General features: G+C 44.8%; 1 protein-coding gene across 1 annotated transcript in view; it reads right to left on the bottom strand.

Annotated features, from left to right (window-relative positions):
* Positions 1-18,768, bottom strand: part of ALDH16A1 (aldehyde dehydrogenase 16 family member A1) — a 350,717-nt gene that overhangs the window by 242,070 nt on the left and 89,879 nt on the right. Inside the window, exons 8-9 of the mRNA XM_077457008.1 lie at positions 14,400-14,597; positions 1,167-1,265 (exon numbers count right to left, since the gene is read on the bottom strand). Of these exons, the coding sequence (XP_077313134.1) occupies positions 1,167-1,265; positions 14,400-14,597 (297 nt within the window). The remainder of the gene's footprint in view (positions 1-1,166; positions 1,266-14,399; positions 14,598-18,768) is intronic.

Raw genomic sequence — 18,768 nt, 5'->3', positions numbered from 1 at the left:
CTACCCATGATTTGTGTGCGGCCAACAAGCTGGTTTCATTTTTGTTCGAGGAACAGAACTGGGAGCCGCCAAGTAAACAAATTTGTAATTGCAATGATATGGAACGGTTTTACAGTACATATGTGAAAAAAAAATAATAAAAAGATGCCAGCGATATTGCACATTACAGCATCACAAACAAATATATTAGCCATTGCCATCATTTAGACCTAGGCAAGAGCATAACCATCAGTGACTCCATACTGCCTGCCTTTACCGCTATAACCAGGAACTATTTAGCGAAGCAGAGAGGAATGGATAAAGGAAAATTATAGCCGATATACTTTTCCAGTGTCCTGCTAGCAGCATACAATTGGTTATTTGGTGAAAGGGCGCACTGGACACCTTTGCTGTCACTGTGCTATTTGCTGGGTGTCCAGTGTACCGCTGTGCCTTTAAGGAGGGGACTGCAGATGATACTGGGGTGCCATGACGTGGTCTCTGCAGCTTTCACATGTATTTACAAATGCGTGCAAACTAAAACCCTGTTTTTAACGTAAACTGTTAGGATAATTTGGTTTGCTGCAAGCTGGTAAGTTGAGCTGGGAAGTATTCTTTGTTGTTGTTTGACATGCTTCCATGTGCTCCTTGCTGTTCAGGCCAGTTATAGGTGGGGGCAGTTGCAGTTTTTTTGCAACATACAATTACCCACTGACTGACAATTTTACATTATTAGTTATCAAGAAAACACCACATAGGAAAGTGATAAGAAGATGTTTAGGATTACCAAATTATACTGGTGCAGTACAGCAATTATGGATGATAAACTAAACTACTTAGCATGTAGGTTATGCGTCACCTAAAGTTTGCCTTTACAATTCCCGATTTTGTTTCTTGAACTGTACCATACATGTAGAAAACTCTCTAGTACATCACCTGGTGTAAACCCTTGTATTTTATGGATGAATATAAAGTTTCCTTTGATTGGCTGAGGTGGAGGGGCAGGTGGATGTTGTCATAATCTCCACCTCAGCGACTCAGAGGAAGCCTTGTATTTATTCATAAAAACAAATGTGTGCTGTGAAAATCGGAGCAGTGCTCAGCCTAACTCAGCCTTGTTCCAGGAAAGGGACCAGAAGTCCTCGTACCAGTGCAATCAACAAAGAATACAAACGGTAGATAGATACCTCTTCTCTGACACAGCGAGATGTGGTGTCCACACCAGTGATCAAGGTTGGTGGGTAGAATAGTCCTTTTTTAGGAAGAGGTCCAGGAGCCTGAAAAACCTGTTGGACATACAGAAAAAACTTACATGAACTGGAAAGATAATGAATGGAATATAAAGAAACTGTTTTAAGTGAAGGTATCATTTTTAGTACTAGTTTTCAAAATATAAACAGTAAAATGCAGGAAAGGAAAAATTAAAGTAGAACTATAGGTAAAACTTTTTTTCCATTTTTGGAGTAAGGGAATGTTATAACCGCTGTCAGATTTTTTTTTTTTTTTTTACCATCTATGGAGATTTCCCTTCACTTCCTGTCCCATAGCCAAACAGGATGTGAAAGGAAATCGCAGCAAATGAACTACTTCAGCCCCGGAAGATTTGACTGCTCAATGATCATGCCATTTTTTTGCTATACAGCACTTTGTCGATTTAACTGACAATTGCACAGTCGTGCGACACTGTACCCAAACAAAATGGATGTCCTTTTATTCCTCCAAATAGAGCTTTCTTTTGCTGGTATTTGATCACCTCAGCGGTTTTTATTTTTTAAGCTATAAACAAAAGAAGAGAGACAATTTTGACTATATTTGATTTTACTTTTTGCTATAATAAATATCCCAATTTAAAAAAAAAATAAAAAAAAATTTTCCTCACTTTAGCTAGGCAGATATGTATTCTTCTACATATTTTTGGTAAAAATTATCGCAATAAGCATATATTGATTGGCGTGCGCAAAAGTTTTAGCATCTACAAAATAGGGATAGATTATTTTTTTTTTAACTAGTAATGGCGTCGATCTGCGATTTTTATCAGGACTGCGATATTGTGGTGGACAAATTGGACACTTGACACATTTTTTGGACCACTGACAATTATACAGCGATCAGTGTTATAAAAATGCACCGATTACTGTATAAATGTCACTGGCAGGGAAGGGGTTAACACTAGGGGGAACTCAAGGGGTTAACTGTGTTCCCTAGGTGTGTTCTAACTGTAGGGGGGATGGGACTGACTAGGGATAGAGAGAGATTGGTGTTCATACTTGGTATGAACACATGATCTGTCTCATCCCCCCTGAGAGAATCAGTTCTCGCTCTGTCGAGAGCGATCGCGGCCAAAATGTAAAGTGGCGTAAGGCAACGTCCATTTGCCCAGTCAAGCCAACCTGCCACAGTAAAACTGCGGCGGCTGGTACCGAAGAGGTTAAGCAAATCCTTTGGGGCCCCCAGGCCACTAGAACTGGTACCCCCATTAGAAGATTTCCACTCCATTACTTTTCTGGGAACAACCCAAAATTTGGGATTTTCTTTTACTTTCAATGATAATGATAAACAGTACAGGAGAGGGTGAATCTCCCTAACTAGGACACGGACAGCGATAAAAACTGACAACCATTCTAATCCATCTCTCCATTCTATCCAGTTTAGTTATATTTTAAGGTGTGGACACAGGTACCAATCCCATTCCAGCTATTTTTCTAGATTACAATGGAAATTGAAGTTATGCAATCCTCATAAAAAAATAACTTCACTTTTACATACAAGTAGTGGACCTGCATCTGTCCTGAATGCCTCCAATAATCCACTGTACAGCAGGATTTAATCTTGGAGCAGAGAGGGCAGCAATGAAAACCAATTGGCCTCTATAATATTGCCATCAACTTAAGGGGTTATATTGATGGGCATGCTTGTCAAACACCAAGCTTTCTGTTTAAACGCATGCAGTTGATTTCCAGTGTAAAACCCAGCAACATAATTGGTAAGGCTGAATAAAGACAACAGTCGTGTGTGTGTGTGTGTGTGTGTGTGTGTGTGTGTGTGTGTGTGTGTGTGTGTGTGTGTGTGTGTGTGTGTGTGTGTAAAAAATAAATAAAAATGATAATTTCCCATATCCCCTTAAAGCAGTTGTATTCCATTCAATTAATAAGTGCAGCCTATAGTATTGTTTGCTATGTTTTTATTGCTTCTTACCTGCTTGTTTTCGATGTAATCGTTATGTTTCTCTTAAATTACATTGCGCTGTTAGGCCTTATTTTCCGGCAAGCTTATTGCTGCCGGAAAAATGTATGTGTCAGGGCTGCGCTATTTCCCAATGGCGGTGTCATGTCAAATAGTGTCCCCCGTTGGATAGTGTCCGCTGTGAACTGCGAATGCGCAGTACACAGGACAAGCAGATTCCGAAAATATCCGAAGATGAACGGCGCCTGCGCCATGAGTCCAAGTTCAAGCCCCACCACCCAAGTGGACATAGAGTTAGAATAAAAAGAGCTGAGCGGAGCGAGGCCATGACCAAAGCGTGGCGAGCAAAGCGAGCCTGCGAGGGGCCCTCTAATATGTGCAGCCCTATGTCCACTTGGTTGGTGGGGCTTGCCGGCGCCATTCATCTTTGGAGATTTTCCGAATCTCCTCCTGCTCCGTACAGCGCAAGCGCTGCGCCTGCGCACTACACAGCGGACACTATTCAATAGGCAGACATTTTTGGACAGAACACCGGCATCAGCCCCGAGATCCCATGATACTCGCATTAAGAAGCTGAGCCTGGACCCCATGTGACTTGCTACGTCACAGGGGTTGTGGAGAGGAGACAAGGCTCGGCTTCACAGTTACATAGTAGGTGTAAAAGACACACGTCCAATCTATATGTGTGATTATATGTCAGTATTACATTGTATATCCCTGTATGTTGTGGTCGTTTAGGTGTTATTTGAAACCATCAATGGCCCCCGCTGAAATCACTGCCTGTGAAGGAATTCCACATCCTCGCTGCTCTTACAGTAAAAGAACTCTTTACGTAGTTTAAGGTTAAACCTCTTTTCTAAATCTAATGAGTGGCCACGTGTCTTGTTACACTCCCATTCTGTGAAAGTTTTATCCCTATTGTGGGGTCACCAGTACGGTATTTGTAAATTTAACTCATATCCCCTCTCAAGTGTCTCTTCTCCAGAGAGAATAAGTTCAGTGATCACAACCTTTCCTCATAACCAATATCCTCCAAACCCTTTATTAGCTTTAGTTGCCCTTCTTTGTACTCAAAGGCTTCAGGGACTAATGCACAAACACGGAGGGCAGAAATATATTACCGTATAGACACGGAAGATAGCAGTAGTAATGGCGACGAGATACAAGCAGGAGTGTTCTCAAAAACCTATATTATAACAAGTAAGAAGGTTTTTTTGGCATACTATATACGGCACTTTGATTGAGAATACCTAAATTAAAGTTACATATTTGTAGTTACATTGTCTGTCTGAGTTTACTGCTGCTTTAAATTGTTTTAGTTAAGATGTACGTCCAAGAGAGTCTTTTAAAAAACTGTCCATACTTCCTGTCGATACCACCAATTGTGGAAGAGAGTTCCACATCCTTACCACCCTGACATTGAAAAAAAAACCCTATGCACCTTAAAGTGGATGTAAAACCTCACATGATACACAGGTATGAAACAAACCTCCCTACATAAGTTTTACATTTATATCTGCGGTCTTCAGCTTTATATATACTGTTCAGAAAGGTTAGATCTTGTTAGAAAGATTTTCTCTTCAATACTGCAGTGAAGTCTGGGCCAAGTCAGCCAAGTCAGCTGATTGGAGCAAAGGCAAACACCCCATCTCCTCATTGGTAGAGACTTTCAGAGCGATTGCCCAATAGTTCAGGGCTCCTCCCCAACACAAACTTAGGCTGCTTTTATCATGTGATGGAGAACTTGTCAGAAGTTATCAGGCTGATAACCGAAGAATGGAGCAGGAGACAGCTACAGGACATAGTGCTTTGAAGAGAGATAACAAAACACTGCAGATATACAGTATCTCACAAAAGTGAGTACCCCCCTCTGATTTTTGAAAAAGTTTTATTATATCTTTTCATGTGACAACACTGAAGAAATTACACTTTGCTACAATGTAAAGTAGTGAATGTACAGCTTGCATAACAGTGTAAATGTGCTGTCCCCTCAAAATAACTTGGCACACAGCCATTAATGTCTAAACCACTGGCAACAAAAGTGAGTACACCCCTAAATGAAAATGTCCAAATTGGGCCCAATTAGCCATTTTCCCTCCCATGTGTAACGTGCCTCAGTGTTACAAGGTATCAGGTGTGAATGAGGAGCAGGTGTGTTAAATTTTGTGTTATCACTCTCACTCTCTCATACTGGTCACTGGAAGTTGAACATGGCAACTCATGGCAAAGAACTCTCTGTGGATCTGAAAAAAAGAATTGTTGCTCTACATAAAGATGGCTTAGGCTATAAGAAGATTGCCAGAGAAGGAAGCCTCTTCTAAAGATGATGCACAAGAAAGCCTGCAAACAGTTTGCTGAAGACAAGCTGAGTAAGGACATGGTTTGCTGGAACCATGTCCTGTGGTCTGATGAGACCAAGATAAACTTATTTGGTTCAGATGGTTTCAAGCATGTGTGGCGACAACCAGATGAGGAGTACAAAAGACAAGTGTGTCTTGCCTGCAGTCAAGCATGGTGGTGGGAATGTCATGGTCTGGGGCTGCATGAGTGCTGTTGGCACTGGGTTGCTACAGTTCATTGAGGGAACCATGAATGCCAACATGTACTGTGGCATACTGAAGCAGAGCCTGATCCTCTCCCTTTGGAGCCTGGGCCGCAGGGCAGTATTCCAACATAACGACCCCAAACACAGCAACAAGATAGCCACTGCCTTAGAAGAAGCTGAGGGTAAAGGTGATGGACTGGCCAAGCATGTCTCCAGACCTAAACCCTACTAAACATCTGTGGAGCATCCTCAAAACGGAAGGTGGAGGAGCGCAAGGTGTCTAACATCGGCCAGGTCCGTGATGTCGTCATGGAGGAGTGGAAGAGGACTCCAGTGGCAACCTGTGAAGCTCTGGTAAACCCCATGCCCAAGAGGGTTATGGCAGTGCTGGAAAATAATGGTGGACACACAAAATATTGACACTTTGGGACCAATTTGGACATTTTCACTTAGGGTGTACCAGTGGTTTAGACATTAATGGCTGTGTGTTGAGTTATTTGAAAAGGTATAATAAAATATTTACAAAAATGTGAGGGGTGTACTCATTTTTTGAGATACTGTATGTGCCCAGCTCAATCGGGTTTACAGTCACCTTAATCACCTAATTCCCTATATTATGGAGGATTCCATACTATCCTATTCAACAGTATTTTGACCCATCGTTTTTCGCTTTTCTCCCTTGCCCACTCAACTACTCGTGATATCACCACCGTGTAATAATATTTAACATCTGGGACCGCTAAAACACCTTGGTTTTTTCCCTTGTCTCAGAACGGCAAATTAATCTCTAGGTTTTTTATTTTGCCAAATGAAACTCATTATAATAAATTTTAGGGCTTTAAAGTAATAATGTGGTAAGGAGATAGGCAACATTTGGGACTTATATGTGATCTTTGGTAATAAAACCATCTTAACCGTATTCCAAGAGAGAGGTCTCAATGAGATCTTTTTTATTTAATTTCGTCTAATAAAAGATATCATTTTCTTTATATATTTTCTTCAGAGATGTTGCCAACTTTATGCCTAGATATTTTAATCCCTCCTTTCTCCAGGGGAACTGGAAATTGAATACTCTGCTTGTCCGGTTTCTTTATATTTAAAATTTCTGATTTATTAACATTTATTTTAAAGTTTGATAGTTCTCCATATTGTTTAATGTTTTAAGTAAATTTGGCATGGTTATCCTATCCATCTCCAACTCTAATAACACCTATATCGGGGTTTAAGCGAATCGTCGCAAGTAGGGGCTCAAGGGATAGTACAAAAAGTAACAGGGAAAGGGGACACTCCTGTCTCGTATCGTTTCTCATTTCGAAGGGGGGGGGGGGGGGGGAGAACTCCCCATTAATTTTTATAACAGCAGTCTGTTTATAGAGGGCTTTGATCCAATAGATCATTCTTGGACTGAATCCCATAAAATCCAGTGTTATCATGAGTCCCCAGTCTACCCTGTCAAACGCTTTTTCGGCATCTATCAACAGGAATAGACCTGAGGACTCGTCCTTTTCGATTTTCTAGAGATGGAGCAATGTTCTCACTCAATTGTCCCTCCCCGAGATAAACCCGACCTGGTCGGGGTGAACTAAATCTTTCATCAGGACTTTCAACCTAGTTGCTAAAACTTTGGCGTATAGTTTTATATCCACATTCAGCAAGGATATTGATCTGTAGTTTGAACAACACGCTCCATCCTTCCCCTCCTTCAGTATAACCGTTATTGATGCCGCCTGGGCCTCTCTGTTCAGATCGTATTCCACGCCCAGTCCATTCATAAAGTGGCAAAGCCTTGGGACCAAGATCTCCTTATATCTTTTTAGATAAAAGGTGGAGAACATGTTGGGTCTGGGACTTTTCCCAGGGGCGGATCCTCGCAGGGCCTTATTAATTTCCTCCTCCGTTATGGGTTTGTCTAACAAATCCCTGTCGCTCTCGGATAATTGGAGGAGTCCCGCTTTTTCTAAGAATTGTTTTTATTTTACTTGCTCTATTTCTTTATCCTGTTCTTTATCCTTTATTTACTGCAAACAATGCCCCTTAATAGTTCTTAAATACCTCCGCGATCTCCTTGGTTTTATACATCACTCCCCCATGTTTATTTTGATTTTTTTCTATATAATTTGTTGATTTCTTCTTTAACATCTTAGCGAGGCGTTTACTTGATTTATTTGCCCACACATATTGGTCTTAAAATTTTATTAAAATGTCATGCTCGTATCTTGTGTCATTAGGTCTTTTAATTCATCCCGCTTAATTACCATTTGATGAAATACCTCCTGATGTTGTCCCTTGTGTTTTTTATGAACTTGCTCTAATCTATGTATTTCATCTATTAGTGATTTCATTTGTAGGTTTCTCTTCTTTTTTTTTCCCCCCTAGTCCCCAAGGAGATAAGTATAATGTAGGCCTTGTATGCCTCCCACAGAGTGGCATCTGATATTTCCTTTATGTCATTTGTCTGTAAATAGGATTTTTTGTACTCACAGTAAAATCCTTTTCTCTGTAATTCACCGACCGACACAGCTCCTCTTAGCCATTGGGTTGTTTGCCCTATTACTAGGAGATACTAGGCATTAGTTGTAATGCAACACTCAGAGCTCTTAGTTCCGCCCAGGGGGCAGTCCCTTGGGCAACAACCCTCCACCCTGCCATGCAGCCATCAGTAAATCAACAAGCAGTATAACGTAAAGATAAAAAGGAGGGGCGGGTGCTGTGTCGGTCGGTGAATTACAGAGAAAAGGAATTAAAATTTTTTTTTTTTTTTTACAAAAAAATCTGATTTTCTCTTATATTCAATGACCGACACAGCTCCTCTCTTAGCCATTGGGACGTCCTCAAGCAGTGCCAAATGAGGGGTGGGAAAACAGCATAGAAACTTCATCCACCATGGCAAGTGGGAACTAGTGAAACTTTACCCACAAAAAACAGTGCGTTGAAAAAACAAAAACAAAAACACAAAAACCAGGGTACCCTCAACAGGAGGGACTACCCATGACCGCACCAAAAACTGCGGAATGTAATGCAACCGCGCATTAACTCAATGGTACTGTGTTTTTATAAAAAAAATAAAAAATAAAATAAAAACAGGAAAAAAGGGAAACGTATATTGCATATTCAATTGCAACTATACGGCCGCCTGCAAAACTTTGCGGCCAAAACAGGCATCAGTCGATGTACCGACGTCTACCTTGCAGAACTTGGTAAATGGGTGGACAGGCGACCAGGTTGCCACCTTACACACCTGAGCGACAGACGCTTGGTGTCGGAAGGCTCAAGACGTTACGAATGCCCTTGTGGAGTGGGCCGTGACCGGAAGGAGGGGCACCTGCCCCTTCAAGTTGTAGGCTTGCACTACAATCTGTCTGATCCACCTGGAAATGGTGGCCAACGAGACCACTTTCAGTAGAAAAGACGGTTGCGGACGCAACACCACCTTATCCTTATGGATAACCAGATAGGGCGACTTGCAAGACAAGGCCACCAGTTCCGAAACTCTCCTGGCCAACGTGAAGGCCACTAGAAAAAGACAACTTTCTGGGAAAGAATCAGCAGGGGAATCTCCCTGATATTTTCAAACGGCGGTTTTTGAAGTACCGATAACACCAGGTTCAAATCCCATGGGGGTAAAGGTGGATGCACCGGAGGGGCTACATGTCGCACTCCCTGAATGAAGGTACTCACTAATGAGTGAGATGCCAGGGGTCGCTGAAAAAAAGACAGTCAAGGCTGAAATTTGCCCCTTAAAGGTGCTTAACAATTTCTGGTCTACTCCTTGCTGAAGAAACAGCAGGATCCTGGATATAGAAAAAGAGCACGGATGTCATCTTTTCTCCTCACACATGGAGATGTAGGCCTTCCAGGTACGATGGTATATCTTCCGGGAAGATTTGTGCTCTCAACATAGTTGGGATCACCGAGTCCGACAGACCCCAGTTCCTCAACACCTGGCTCTCAATAGCCATGCCGTTACAGCCAGCGATGGTAAAGCAGGATTGAGAATCGGACCTTGAGACAGAAGGTCCTTTCGCAACGGCAGTTGCCAGGCAGCGTCTGCCACCAGGTACACTGGGTCTGCGTACCAAGGATGCTGAGGCCAATCTGGAGGAATCAGTATTACTGGGATCCCTTTGGCTTCCTCTCTGCGGAGCAGACGTGGTAATAGTTTCAGTGGAGGAAAGGTGTAGATCAGCTGGTACTGATCCCACGGAGCCCCCAGCGTGTCTGACGCGTCTGCCCACGATCTCTTGTCCTGGACACGAATCTTGGCACCTTTCTGATTGAGACGGGAGGCCAGAAGATCCATGTCTGGGTGTGCCCCACTTCAGGTACAATAGCCTGAATATCTCCGGATGCAATACCCATTCTCCTGAGTCCAGCATCTGTCGACTCAGATAGTCCGCCTGCCAGTTCTCCACTCCCAGGATGTAAAATGGCCGACAGGGCCGGTACGTGTCCACCGAAGTATGCGAGTGACCTCCCGTGCAGCGGCTGAGCTTCTTGTTCCCCCTTGGTGATTGGCGTATGCCACAGCCGTGGCATTGTCCGACTGGATCCTGATCGGACGCCCCTGAATTCTCATCGACCAAGTGGAGAGGCTTAGCCTGATTGCTCTCAACTTGAGCAGATTAATCAGCAACTTGGATTCTTCCGTTGACCAGAGGCCCTGAGCTGACTGAACCTCCATCACTCCATCCTAGCCGGATAGGCTGGCGTCCGTTGTGATCACTCTTCACTTCAGAGGCAAGACCGATTTCCTGGACTGAATCTCTGGGGACCTCAACCACTAGATCAGTGAGTCTGACTGACTGGCTCACCTGGATCGGACGATCCATGGACAACTGAGATTTGTCCCATTTTGTCAAAGTCTCCTTCTGCAGGACTCTGGTGTGGAACTGGGCATAAGGTACTGCCTCTAAGGAGGCTACCATGAGACCCAGGACTTGCATGCAAAAGTGAAGAGACGTCCACTTATGGCTCATAAGTAGTTTTACCGCTGATCTGAGTCTGCAGTTTGTCTGAAGGGAGCAAAACTCTTGCTTCCGTGGAGTCCAGCAGCACGCTAAAGTACTCCAGACGCTGGGTCGGTACAATCACTGACTTCTTTAGGTTCAACAGCCACCCAGGGTCTGCATGGTGATCGCCACATCCTCCTCTAATTCTGAGGTGGAAGATACCCTCCGCAGAAACTTTTGATGCCAAAGGCATATGGGTATGTGCAGGTACGCATCCTGGATGTCTAAGGATGCCAAGGAGTCCCCTTGATGGAGTGCAGCGACTCCTGAGCGAACTGATTCCATTCTGAACCTCTGCACTTTTACAAAGTGATTGAGGGCTTTTAGGTCCAAGATTGGATGTACCCCTTCCTTCTTGGGAACTACAGATTTGAGTAGAATCCCTGGAAGCGTTCGGAGTCCAGAACCGGTACAGGCACCCTGCGATTCAGCAGGTCCCTTACTGCCCCCCAAGAGGGCCTCCCGGCGAGCCGGGGATATGGGTATGCTGGAGGGGAAGAATCTGTTTGGCGGCCAAGAGAGAAACTATCTTGTAGCCTGTGGAAATCAGATCGCAAACCCATTGGTCGGATAACCGAGAGGACCACCAGGCTGCAAACTCCTGAAGGCGACCCCCCACCTGAGACATGGGTGGGGGCAAACCTTCGTGCGGTAGCACTTTTATTCGCAGGCTTGGTAGGCTTGCGGTTCCAGGGACGTTTTTGACCGTCCGTGGTCGTCCTGTCGGGCTGGGGATGTTTTGTCGAAGCTCCGGGCGGACGAAAAAGCAGTTTGTGAGAGGAAAAAGAGGGCCCTTGCCTTCCTGGCCTGTGGGAGTAGGGTACTCTTACCACGGTGCCATTTTTAATAATGTCATCCAAAGAGGCTCCAAAGAGCCGGTCGCCTAGGAAGGGAAGATCTGTCAGGGCTTTTTTGGATGCCTGGTCAGCAGACCAGCATTTTAGCCAAATCAGGCACCTCAGCACCACAGCCAACACTGAAGCCCTGGATAACAGAGGGAGAGTATCCAGGGCCATGTCACAGATGTACTTAAGGCATTGCACTAGTTGGTCTGCTAGTTCCACGCAGACAGAAGAAGCCTGTTGCTCTCCCAGTTTGCAGTGCAAAAGTTTTGCCCACTCAGTCAGTGTCTGCGACACAAGTGCGGGTGCCAGTACTGGTCGTACGGCTGACCCCACAACCGTAAACAAGGAACGAGCCACTGCCTCGGCCTTCCTGTCCGTGGGATCCTTGAATGCAGGAGTCCCCTCAACCGGGATTGTGGTTACTTTGTTTAACCTGGATACTGGGGGGTACACTACCTCAAAAGGGTAACGCACTGCATGTATTTGGGGACCAAAAAGGTCCATTGCGGGCGACCCTATTCCTTATAAATGAACTTGTCAAAATAAGTCAGATACAGGAACACCTTAGGTGAACGTGCTGGCTTGCGGGACCCAAAAGGAACCGGTACATCAGCAGAGGGATCTGCTGGCTCCTGAATCTTCAGGGTATCACGCACAGCTGTGATAAGTGCTCCAACAAGCACGTTATCGCGCACGGATCCTCACTGTCCGAACGGTCCTGGTCATTGTTGTCTGACAAGACAGAGTAGGGGTCAACAGCCTAAGCAGGACCCGAGTCTCTCCCCAGACGGGGGGGGGGGGGGGCAGGGGCCGCTTTAGTGCACCTTTCTTCCCACGCACCGCCTCCATCTTGGCAATGAACGAATTGAGGACCACTGTCAGGGTGTCCATGGGCACTGAGCAGTCTGCAGGTGACCCGTTTGCAATTGCCTGGATTTCGGGGGAAGAAACATAAGTTTCTGAAGCCATGCTGACCCTACCCTGTCTGCCACCCGAAGGGGACTTAGGACAGTAACCATCCCACCCTCCTAGCTGCCGCTAGCTAAGGGGCTCTTTCCCACTGGACTCACCACCCTGAAGAGTTCTGCGGTATCCAACAAGTAGTACTTGTAGTCCCTGTGGGCTCCCAGGTGCAGAGGAAACAAAAGCGGTGTCAGTGGCAGTGGCTGCAAATAGCGCCAAACTACTCTGAAATGTGCTCAGGCTTCATTAAAATGGCCGCCCAGCATCCAGTACAAAGACATAAAACACATGGAAAATGGCTGTGAGAGCCAATGCTGCTGCTAGAGAACACTGAAAAAACGTGTTCAGGTTTCCAGAAAATGTCCGCCAGTGTCCTGAATAGGAGATCACTAGGAAAATGGCCGCCAAGCAGCTCCATGAGGTACAGGGAGAAAACAATGACAGTGAACACAGAGCTGTACCGAACATCAGCAAAACCACAGACACCTTCCAGGGGCATGAAGAACAGGACCCAGGACACCGCCAGACAGCGCAGCCCCCCCCCCAACCCAGGCGAGAGCCCCCCGGAGAGCCCCTGTATAGGCACACATACACCGCTCAGAAGCCATATGCAGCATCTCCTCAGAGAGGGGGGGGGGGGGGAAGAGAGGGAGGTGAGGGACCCCCGAAACTACCTCCCAGGGAATGCCCAGCTGCTCAGCCCTGCCGAGGCAGGGAGAGCTGTACTTAAAAGTCCTGAAGAGCTGGGAGACATTACATCACAGACCCACTCACTGATCAGTAAAGGGTGGCTGCTGGCCAGGCATACTGTGACGCAGACATCAGTAGCCCGGTCATATGTATGCCCCGGAGCATAAAAGCTCACCGACCACCTCTGGAGTTGAGATTTCGTCGTGGCCTGCCGAGCACGTAGCTGCGGCCTGCACATGCTCGATGGCCGGACTGGGGAGACTACAAGGATAAGTGAACCAGCCTGTCACTCAGCCGGCTGTTGATAGTAGATCACAGGATCATTCATCTTGTGCAAAAAGTTACGCTTATGCATAAAAAAGCACGGACCGATGGGTCCGCAGGGTTCCTAGGTCCTTCTCCTTCACTAGGCAAAATAAAACAGATGGCTGCATGGCAGGGTGGAGGGTATTTTCCCAAGGAACCACCCCCAGGGCGGAACTAAGAGTTCTGAGTGTTGTAATACAACTAATTCCTAGTATCTCCTAGTAATAGGGCAATATAAGGGAAACCATTCCATCTGCTTTTGAACAATTTGGCGACTTTGTTATCTTGTATTAATGATTCGTTTAACCGCCAGTTATAAGATGATCTTTGTGTTCCCTTTATGCTCATTTTCATGGTCACTGGGGAGTAATCGGATAGCGTTGATATTTCTATATTTGTTTCGGTAACCTACTCAAATGCACTACGATCTACCATTGTGTAGTCAATTCTGGTGTACGTCCCGTGTACAGGGGAGTGAAATGTATAATCTTGCATTTTCTTTTGAAGACATGGGGTTTTTAAAGGAGCCAATGGACAAATACATGGGTTAGGAAGTTTACATTGTGTTGTAGATCATGCTGGTGCTGTATAAAAACACCAACATGAAGGGAAGACAAACTTGATTTAGCTTGTAAAGAATTTCAGAAAACTAGAGAGAAAACACTTTTGCAACAAACTGCAGTTTGAATAAATCAGTGACCTGATCTTACTAGCTTCACTTATTTAGGATTTCCAATACAAAACCAGGGTTCAGATGACCAATTATATAGGTGAATTTTGAGTCCTTTTTTCCAAAAAATACGCTCTGGTCTCATGGAAACCCTGTATGTAACCTTATTTTAGTTTCAAAATAACAATAACAAAAAAAAAAAATCTGACCTCTGCCCCCTCTGATCGAGCTTCTTCCACAAACTCAGCGATTGTCTTCATCTGACTCTCATCCACCAAGGCTCCCATGTCAATGGTTTTATCCAGGCTGTCACCAACTCTCAGATGGGTCATCCTCTGCTTGAGTCTTCGGATCAGATCTTCAGCGACTGTTTCTTGCACGAGAAGTCGAGATCCTGCACTGCAAACCTGCAAACAGACAAGTTATTGTGACAAAGACAATTGAATTGTGACAATTTTACTGCTAGCAGAAAATACTGCAACTACATACATAACCCACAGGGCTCAAAGCAAAGCTTAAAAAGGTAGTCTATATACCCTTTCAAAAAACTGTATTTATAGAATGGAATACATATGAGCGTGATCAGTTCCATGTAGATAAATTGAAGGGGTTATTCACACATATGGCCGGGAGAGTGGGGGTGGTAGAACGACAGTTTCACATTCCCTCCCCACTCTGGATAATACATGGCATTGCAAATATAAAACACCATGTTGCACTTAATGGGCTTTACTGCTGGCAAAGGCAGCCCATGCAATTCTATGGAGCTGTGCCACAACTGTCCTGCAACCACGATAGCAGGGCAAAGGTGCCGCATTTACTGGATTAAATCAGGTGGTGAGGAGGCAACATATTGTCTCCTCATCACCTGTCAAAACCAATCCCCACTGCAAATTGCTTTGCAGAAGGGTGGCAAGGGCTGCCACACGTGAATGAGCCGTAATAATGTCTGTAAAAGCGGACATCTAGCCTTACTATCAGTCTTGCAGTTGTACGGGCTCCGCTCCTGTACTGAAAATGCCTAATTTCATTGCAAATTGTGAGCTCCTCACAGTGTGCATTTGTAGCTGCCGCAAGTCAGACAGAGCCCACTTTATTTCCTATCTTGAGGACGTCAAGCATCATCTAAAACATTCTTTCCCAGACAATCTGGCCCACCATTTCAATTTTATTGGTTTCAGTTTTTTCAATTATGTAGACTTAGCATCAAATGCGGCTGTTTACTAGATTGGTTTGGTGTTTTTAGGATGCTAGGTACAAACATTCCATTAGCCATGATCTGTGAACATTGCAAAGAGAAGTACAGAGCCCTAGTGATGACATCACTGGGTCTAAAACAAAGTATGAAATGAAAACAGAATTTTTTTACTTTTTTTAACATTATATGTGCCAGTTGATAATAGGATAGGTAATGGAAAGAACAAGGTAAGGCAAACTATAGGCACATTGAACTTCAGCTTTAATGGTTTAAAAATCTGGTTTTGATGCCTTCTCCTTATGCAGGCCATACATTTGTTGAATGGCAAACAATTTTTCTTTGTCAGAAATTTACGTGCGTTTTGTGATCCAATGGTGCCACCCCCATTGTTCGAGATTCGACCAACCAAGCCTTCAATTTCACTTCATGTTGCTACAGAAAATACATTTTTGTGGCCAGGAATCTTTTCTTTCTGGGATTTTTATATTTTTCACACAATTCTTCCAAAATTTACAACATGCCCAATCACTCAAATTCAATGGCTGCACGGAAATTGGACATTGCTGTGGCCCACTAATGGTGCTAAATTTAAAAGAAAATTCTTAGATAAGATTTTCGAAAGAAAATTATTTCAGAATTCGATCCAAATATGGCCGGCCTCATCAGCAGTCATATTTGGTTACTACATACAATTGCAAATGTAGCACAGTAAGGGCCTGTGTCAACAGGTGTTGTGTTTGTGTTTATGAGCAAATGCAGCTTGCTTTCAGGTTGTATTTGACATCAATTAGAGATGCTTTGGAGATCATTCCTATTGGCTTGCATTGGGAGAGAATCAATTCTCTCTCAGCCCATGTTCACATTGGGCCAATTTGACATGCAATTGGGCATGTCAAATTGCATGCCAAATCAGAGCCTATTGCTGGCAACGGCACCATCCAATTCCCAAAAGTAGTTCCTGCACTACTTTTGGTGACTCCCTCCCCCGAAGTCGGACTGAAATGCTGGTTTGAAATTGTGCAAGTTCAGAAGATTTCGCACAATTTCAAACCCACATTCAGTGTGAACCTATGCTTAAGCAACTAAACTAGTTGGTAATCACAAACAATCCCAGAAGTGTCACAAACTGAGGCTGGCCATACATATGTCGAATGCTGAATGATTTTTCATTTGAAAATCGCACCTTTGAATACTCGTTTGATGTTTGACCATTAGTGGGGTCGTAGCAACGGGCAATTTTCGAGCGACCATCATATTTGAGTGATCAGCATGTTGGAAATTTTATTAAAAACAAATTTCTAATCAATGATGGGAGAATAATATACAATGTGGCTACCGTATATACTCGAGTATAAGCCGAGATTTTCAGCCCCTTTTTTTAGGCTGAAAGTGCCCCCCTCGGCTTATACTCGAGTCACCGCCGTCTGCCTACCTGATCTGCGTGTCGTGCAGACAGACGGCGGCCATTCCACTATTCAAAAGCCGTGCCTCCCTGTCTGTGATAGGCGGAACACTCAATTTCCCAGCAGTCAGTGTTCCGCCTATCACGGACATCCGCTCATCCTCATACTACGGACGAGGATGAGAGGATGTCCGTGATAGGCGGAACACTGACTGCTGGGAAATTGAGTGTTTCGCCTATCACAGACAGAGAGGCGCGGCTTTTGAACAGTGGAATGGCCGCCGTCTGTCACAGACGAGGAGGAGAGGTGCGGCTTTTGAAACCTGGCATGGCCGCCGTATGTTTTTTATACATGCAGATCGGTGCAAAATGGCCCACAGAGGCTGCAGAAGGACAAAGAGGCTGCAGATTGGCACACGGAGGCATGCACAGGACACAGGTAGGCTGCAATGGACACAGGGATGGACACAGGGATGGACACAGGGAGGTACACAAGGAGGTACAAAGGGATGGACACAGGGAGGTACACAGGGAGGGACACAGGGATGGACACAGGGATGGACACAGGGATGGACACAGGGATGGACACAGGGATGGACACAGGGATGGACACAGGGATGGACACAGGGATGGACACAGGGATGGACGCAGGGATGGACGCAGGGAGGTACGCAGGGAGGTACGCAGGGAGGTATGCAGCTGCAGATGGGCATTATTGACCCTCTTTTCCACTCTTTTAAGCTGTAACAGTAGCTGCTGCATGTCTCACCCTCGGCTTATACACGAGTCAATACGTTTTCCCAGTTTTTTTGTGGTAAATTAGGGCCTCGGCTTATATTCGGATCGACCTATACTCGAGTATATATGGTAATTGAAAAATCAAACACTAAGGCTCGGTTCACACAGGGGCAACACGACGTGACTTGAAGTGACTTGAGGTGATGTGACTTGAGGTGACTTGGCGTGACTTGGACCCGGCTTACAACACTACTTTAAGTCGCCCCAGGCCAGGCGACTTGCCGTGGCCAATCAGAGAATGAGCTCTCAGGGGGGGAAACTCCTTTTGAGAGCTGATAATTCTCTGAGAGTCGCCTCTGTATAGACAGAGATCCGACTTGGAGGCGACCTCCATTGAAATCAATGGGTACCAGTCGCCTACAAGTCGGATTGAAGTAGTACAGGAACCTTTTCTGAAGTCGGAGCGACTTCAGTAGTGTGCATTAAGACGGCTCTCATTCACTTACATTGATTTCTACATGTTGTGCGACCTGAGGTGACTTGGGGCGACTTGAAGTCGGATCTGAGTCGCCCCTGTGTGAACCGGCACTTACAGCGCTAAATATGTTTATCTAAACACTTCTCAGACCTTAACTGTGGGTCACAAGGTTAAAATTAATTTTACAGCGGATCTAAATATGTAACCAGTGGTTGATACATCAAAACACCACTAATCCCATTAAAACATTGCACTGATCACATGCAAACAATAGTCCGTGATTAGAGAGAGGTAGAGGTGTCAGCAGAGAAGTACAGTCCACCGCAGAGATCAATTTCACCAGCAAGGGTTAACAATCCTACACCATCACCGTATCCACCTTGTGCAATCCCCCATGGCTGGCTGTTTACCAGAACGGCACTGCAAACAGGCTTTGTACTGTAGACAATTACATTTCTCTGCTCCTCCTGGTCTCTTACTCCTCCACACACCGGCTGGAATCTCCTCATTAGGAGAAGGCATATACATGGAATCCGATATAGTGTTATACCCTTTATTACACTTTCATTGACCATAAGATAAAATCAGCATAAAAAGCGTGTCAGCACAGCAAAAAACGACAATCTCACCAGTCGCTGGTCGTTGGCGAGATTGTCGTTTTGCTGTGCCGACACACTTTTTATGATTTTTCAATTAGCCACATTGTATATTATTTGTTTTATGGATTTATAACAGCTGCTGTAGGAGTAATTTCCTAATTGT

Source organism: Lithobates pipiens, unplaced genomic scaffold, assembly GCF_037356315.1.
Source record: "Lithobates pipiens isolate NorthernLeopardFrog02 unplaced genomic scaffold, aLitPip1_a1.2 Scaffold_27, whole genome shotgun sequence".
In the NCBI taxonomy this organism is placed as follows: domain Eukaryota; kingdom Metazoa; phylum Chordata; class Amphibia; order Anura; family Ranidae; genus Lithobates; species Lithobates pipiens.
The sequence above is the reverse complement of the archived record's forward strand: the minus strand, read 5'-3'. Positions and strand labels throughout refer to the sequence as shown.